General features: G+C 43.2%; 1 protein-coding gene across 1 annotated transcript; it reads right to left on the minus strand.

Moving 5' to 3' along the window:
* Positions 1–798: 798 nt before the first annotated feature.
* LOC110297262 (insulin growth factor-like family member) lies at positions 799–6,600 on the minus strand. The gene is given in 4 exon segments (XM_021166011.2): positions 799–852; positions 2,290–2,352; positions 2,533–2,861; positions 6,582–6,600. Coding segments are annotated over 4 exon segments (465 nt in total).
* Positions 6,601–6,921: the final 321 nt, after the last annotated feature.

Here is a 6,921-nt window from a genome sequence, read left to right on the forward strand (position 1 = left end):
TCATTCTTCACAACAGTTACTAAGACACTGTATCAGTCAGCTTGAGTTACCATAACAAAATACACAGCCTCACAAATTAGGCAACAGACACATTCTGACAGTTCTGAGAAGCCAGAGACCAACTTGCCTGCTGTTGTGTGTGCAACTTTCCTGGGGAGTTGTGCCACAAATATGTACTCACCCTACATAAAGAACCGAGAGTTTGTAGTACCAGTTTAACAACAGAACACCTTTTTCAACTAATCAGTTTATTTCGGTTGTAAGAACAACAGTGCAGGCAAGGGGTTACTAAAGGGTAGGGAGGACTCGAAGGAAGCTGTATTACTAAAGAGCCAAGACCAGCCTGGTGACTACTCAGAGGAGCTACACCCCTGGAGCTTACTGCAGAACTGTAGACAATTTGCCTGGTCAGAGAGTCTTTTCTCTCAGTCATAGTTTGCTGCTTCTATAATCTTGAAAAGGTCCTGTGGATCTTGATTCATTCCCTTTTTCTAGACAGACATGTGGTTTTTATTCAGGTCTGGAGCCTCCTGGACATCCAGGAGGAATTGTTTGTAGAAAATTACTACATAAGTCGCACAGCTTGAAATTTTGTGAGGGCCTCATGCCTGATTTGCATGACTTGCCTTCTCTGTGGACTCTGGCTGGAATACATTTATCTTTAGTTACATTGAAATAGGATAATTTTAGAAAGTTATGGGGGAACATTCCAACACATGCTTAGGAAAACAATATTCAAATGAGCATTGTCATGAGACACATATACCACTGCACTCCAATGCTTCAGGTATCCATTCTTCAAGTAAGAACATTCAGGATCTGGCGTTTGCAGGAAGAAAGCAGACTCTCAGGCTGTCCAGGGAAGAAGAATTAGAGTTGAGATACTCAAAATAGTCAAGCACACATGACTGGAAGGAAGATGTGTGTGTGTGTGTGTGTGTGTGTGTGTGTGTGTGTGTTTGTGTGTGTATGGGGGGAACACAAGGGTGATGTGAGAGTAAAAGTAGGGAAGACAGAGCATGTGAATCTACTAAAACACATTGTTTGAAAATGCCAAAATGACATTTATTATACCGTATACTAGCTTAGAAAATAAAAATGAGAAACAAAACAAGCTGTGGTGTGTGTGTGTGTGTGTGTGTGTGTGTGTGTGTGTGACCCAACAGTGCTATTTTGATAAATATTCATGCTGTCAAAAAATCTTGTTGAATTTACTTAACATTTTAATTATTGAATATTTTATTTACATTTCAAATATTATCCCCTTTCCTAGTTTCCCCTTCTCAACTGCTCTATCCCCTCCCCCTCCCCTGCTTCTATGAAGGTGCTCCCCCACCCACCCACTCCCTTCTCACCACCCTGGCATTCCCCTACACTGGAGCATTGAGCCTTCATAGGACCAAGGGCCTTAACTTTTTTTAATCTTAATTTTTATGTGTGTAGGTGTTTTGCTCTCATATCCCAGTGCACCATGCATATGCAGTGCCTGCAGAGGTCAGAAGAGGGCAACCTGGGACTGGAGTTACAGACAGTTGCTAGCCATCTAGTGTATTGGGAATGTACCTTAGATTATTTGGAAGAACAATGGGTGCTCCTAACTACAGAGGCTTCTATTACTCAAATTACCTTCTTAATATTTTTCATTTATACCCACATATCTCTGCTCTCAATCTTGATGATGGATGTTTCTTTTTGCCTTAGGTAATGGTTGTTAGAGGCTATTAACTGGTCCACATGCTGAGAGCAAGTTACTGTGAATTCCCAGCTGTGGATGGATCATCTGCATCAACATGCCTAGCCAAGGCTCAGGGAGATATTAGAACAGTGTATAGTAAGAACTTAAGAGATTAGGGAGGAGAACCGTGAAATGCTGGCTCCCGGACATGACATGGCTGAAGCACACATCATGTCATAGCAGCTGTGATTGCCGGCACAAGACCTAGACAAGATCAAATCAGTCAAAATTCCAGTGTATATGGGGACATAGGAGTGCTTGAGGCACCACCCCAGGCTGAGAAGCTATTGACAGCTGAAGTGTCCTGTGGAAGGGACACCTTTTTTCCCTTTGGCATAGGTGATAATGCTCATGCCCCAGTAGCTAATTCAGTAAGGATAGAGGGAGCCCCATGAGCCTTGCCAGCTCCTGTGAAGTAAGTAAGACTGATCTTGCCAACAGCCTGGTCTCTGGAATGTTTCCTGAGCCTTAGAAGAAGTTGTACAAATATTGTGTTTGCAGCCCAGCACTAAGCCTTCACCTTGGTTGGTGATTGCATAGACCCTAAAGCCTACCTGGTCACCACTTTTTCTCCTAAGAGAAAGTTAATCTTCTTCAATATCTTCTCCATGAAAAATCTCGTTGCTACAAAGAAAAAGCAAATTGAAGAATCAGAGAAGGGCATGAATAAAAGAGCCCGAGAGAGTTTGTTAGCAACAAGAGTAGGGGGCAAGGGTTTTTTAAAAGGGGTATACCCACACATCTTCCTTCTCCATTTTCATATGTAACCTACACACGGACAGGAAGAGGGTACTCACCTTTTTACAGTTCCTGGAGATAGGGGATGAACTGCAATGGGATCTCTCTCCGTGAACTTTAAGCTTGACAATAAATTTCTTCTTGGGGCTATAGGACTCAGGACAGCAGAGCTCAAAGCAGGGCATATAGGTGCAGCTAGGGCCACAGAGGTTAATCCGCTTAAAGGACAGGATGGTGTCATGAACACAACACTCCTCTGAGGGGTTGTAAGTTCTGCCATCACACTTGGGATTGCACGGCCATGAGCCAGGGCCTGAGAAAGTTGAAAACTTTCGAGCTCCTGTAACTCCTTCAAGTATAAACAGGAGTACTTCAATAAGGACAGTACCTGAGAAATATTGAGAGAGAGAGAGAGAGAGAGAGAGAGAGAGAGAGAGAGAGAGAGAGAGAGAGAGAGAGAGAGAGAGAGAGAGAGAGAGTCAGAATGTGCACAGCAGCTGGTGATGGTCAGAGGCAAAGACAAATCACCAGGTTCTTGGTTGCCAGTGATGATTCTGAAAGCTTTTTGAGACCGATTCTGGATGTGACTCTGGAATGGGCTGATACAAGAAAGAAAGATTCCACTTAGGAATGCTAGGTCTACGGTTATGAGGGAGACCCAGGAAATTGAACAGAAAAGACAGGATTCATTTGACATTCAGAGATGCCTTATAGCTGCAACAGTATTTAGACATGATTTTGTCAGGACATGATTTTGTCCTTCCCGAAGATTCCAGACGCCAGGACCCTAATCATGCTGGAGTGGAGTAGATGGCAGAGAAAGAGCAGAGTGTGCTTCCATCGGAAGCTGTTACATCAAGCTTGAAAACAATGAAGACCTCAATGTAGACTGAGCACAGAGTGTACAGAGGGAAGTCTTGATAGTTCCAGAATGAAGTGCTCATTTAGCTATCAGGGAACAGCTGGTGCTCGGAGATTCTTTATGTGTAGGTGAGGGTGAGACTGGGCAGCATTTCTTTACTGGAGAGTCTGTCAACAGCTTTCTTAATAAGGTGTTCAGAATCATATTTAAAGTTTTTTTCTTCCTAATAATAATATTATTATTATAATATAACTATAATAATAGCTATTATTATTATTGTTATTATTTGTGTGTGTGTGTGTACGTGTGCATATGCACGTGCCACACACACATATAGACAGGTTGGCAGGCACACAAACACATACAGAATGAGGGGAGAATGAGGATGTGAAAAGAGGTCTGGGGACATTATGGAATTAAGTCTCTCCACCCTTAAATGGTTTTTGCCAATAGAACTCAGGCCATAAATCTTGCTTGCAATCACTTTTATGTGCTAAGCCATCTCAACAGCCCCATGTTCAATAAATACGTAAAAAGCAAACCTTTCTATGTACCCAGTCATGTGTGTGAGTGTGTGTGAGAACATTCCAGAAGTGTGGAGTTGAGAGGACATTCTCTGTTGTTAGCCTTTACTTTCTACCTTGTTTGAGGTAGGGCCTCCTCTTCCTTGCTGTGCATTCCAGGCTGCTGGTGCTCAAGCTTCTCAAAGATGATCTCAGTCTTTCATGGGAGTCCTGGGAGTAGACTACAGTTCTGGCTTTATATAGGTTCCGAGTATTTAACTCAGGCACTCATACTTGAAGAGCAAACATTTTGCGCACTGAACTATCTCTTTAGCCCCAGAGCCACACTTAAAAGTCCTAGAGTAGAATTTTATTGAACCTGGAACTGAATTAGAGGCACTTTGGTAAGCTAATTGATGTTCATGATTTACTGGATCCATTCTTTTTTATTATTATTACGTATTTTCCTCAATTACATTTCCAATGCTATTCCAAAAGTCCCCCATACCCTCCCCCCCACTTCCCTACCCACCCACTCCCATTTTTTTGGCCCTGGTGTTCCCCTGTACTGGAGCATATAAAGTTTGCATGTCCAATGGGCCTCTCTTTCCAGTGATGACTGACTAGGCCATCTTTTGATACATATGCAGCTAGAGTCAAGAGCTCCGGGGTACTGGTTAGTTCATAATGTTGTTCCACCTATAGGGTTGCAGATCCCTTTAGCTCCTTGGGTACTTTCTCTAGCTCCTCCATTGGGAGCCCTGTGATCCACCCAATAGCTGACTGTGAGCATCCACTTTTGTGTTTGCTAGGCCCCGGCATAGTCTCACAAGAGACAGCTATATCTGGGACCTTTCAGCAAAATCTTGCTAGTGTATGCAATGGTGTCAGCGTACTGGACCCATTCTTAGCAGGAGCTGTGAGGCTTCTCCTGTGCTCCAAGGTGTCAGGATCCACCCCCCTCAATAACTCATAAGGATTTACAGAAAGTTCAAGAACATAAGGACATCAATAGTCATAGTGTTTGAGTTTTCCATGGCAGAACAACTTGCCTGAGGCTTGATAGTTTTCTCAGTCAGACAGTGAATTCTGGCTAAAGGTTATAGAGGCTGGAAAGTCACAGGTCACACAGCAGCCTTTAGACAGGATTATGTTTCTTCAGCTCCGTGTAGATATTTTGGAAAGAGAGGTCATGAGTGGCAACCTGCTTCTTTCCAAGACACTGTTAAGATGACTACTAGGTGAGAATGGGAGCTCTGTCATTGCTGCCATGCACTGACATCATTTCCTGTAAAACAGCTCTGTCTCCATGCTCTAAAACAGCTTATAGGCGCTACTCTGAGTCATTCTAGCATTGATTAAGATTTTATGGCAAAACCATTTAGGGGACACACAGAAAATGTGTAGTAATAATAAAACATTAGAGTGTTTTTTAACCTATATATTTGGGTGACCTGCAATCATCTGCCTAAAGTAATCTAAGGGGCTAGAGAGATGGCTCAGTGGACTCAGAACTTGTTTTTCAATCAGGAAGACATGAACATGAATCCACAGGACCTATGGAAAAAACCAGGCATGACCCTGCACATCTATAACCCAGAATTTGGAATAGAGACATAAGGATCTAAAGAGCTTGCTGGCCAGCTAAAATAATCCAAACAGTGAACTTCTTTGGGTTCACTGACAGATCTTGTCTCAAGGCAATGCAATGGAAGGCAACAGAGAAAGACACCCATTCACTTGTCCCATGTCTATGTGCACTCACATGGGCACTCAAACCCACACAACTCATAAACATGCAACACACACACGCAACCAGCAACAATAAAACAATAATTGTCAAGAATCATCTAGATGAATCAGATCTGGTCAGATCTGGCCATGGGTGACTTGGGTGATATTCCTATAGAATGAGAGATGGAGTAGAGAAGAGTAATGGGATGATAAAGGAAGAGAGGGAGGGAGAGAGAAGCAAAGAGAGAGAGAGGTGGGGAGGGGAAGGGAGGGGAGGGAAGGAGGGGGGAAGGGAGGGGAGGGGAGGGGACGAGAGGAGACGAGAGGAGAAAAGAGAAGAGAGGAGAGAAGGAGATGACATGGACCAGCACATGATTACCTGTAAGTGAAATTTTAGAATGCAAACACAGCAAGACTCTATCCATGATACCTCCTACTCAAGCCCTTGCTATATAGTAGGACCCTCACTTGTACACAGTCCTTGCAGTGGTGAAGGTGAGCAGTCAAGTTTCATGTCTAGGACTGTGACCCTCATGATCTTCTGATTCTGGGACTCTCAGGACTCCAGGTCACAGTGCTGACAGGCACATCTGGGATGTGCTACTGGGGCTACAGACCTGGATGCCACCCAAGGGTAGAGATGGCATCCTTGTTCTTGCTATGCTCCCCCACTCCAGGCAATGTTTTGATAATTAATAGACAGCTATCTGAAGAATAATGATGGCTTGTAATTTTAATCCCAGCACTCTGGGGCTGAAGTAAGAGTATCTCTGTGAATTTTAAGCCAAGGTGGTCTAAATAGAAATTTCCAGGACACTCAGGGCTTCATGGTGAGACTCTGTCCCAAATAAATAGATGTTAAAAAGAAAGAAAGAAAAAGAAAGAGATAGCTAGACAGAGCTAGCTAGCTAACTAGACAGACAGACAGACAGACAGACAGACCGATAGAATTCAGGGATAAATGAGGGATGCTAAACATCCATGTCTCCTTGGGGTGTAGAATACTTACAAGCATTTCTGATCTTCATTTTTCTGGATAGGCTGTGTGGTTGTAAGTGGTGGAGTTGTGGAAGAATGATCATCTGAGACTGTGAGCTGTGGCTGACACACACATGATATTTATACCTTATAGGCAATGATACTCTTTGATGGGTGGAGTTCACAGTGCTACAGAACAGAAAAGAAGACAAAAGAGTCAAGTCAAACAGATACTCATACCGTAGAACATTCCGTTGTGTGACTGATAACTGTAAAGGGAGGTGCTAATACTAAGATCTAGTTCCTAATTGGTTCTTGACTTGTCAATAAAGACGGCAGAGGGCCAATTGCTGGAGAAAAAGTACCAAGGA

Source organism: Mus caroli, unplaced genomic scaffold, assembly GCF_978045245.1.
Source record: "Mus caroli unplaced genomic scaffold, Mus_caroli_1 scaffold_8, whole genome shotgun sequence".
NCBI classification, from domain to species: domain Eukaryota; kingdom Metazoa; phylum Chordata; class Mammalia; order Rodentia; family Muridae; genus Mus; species Mus caroli.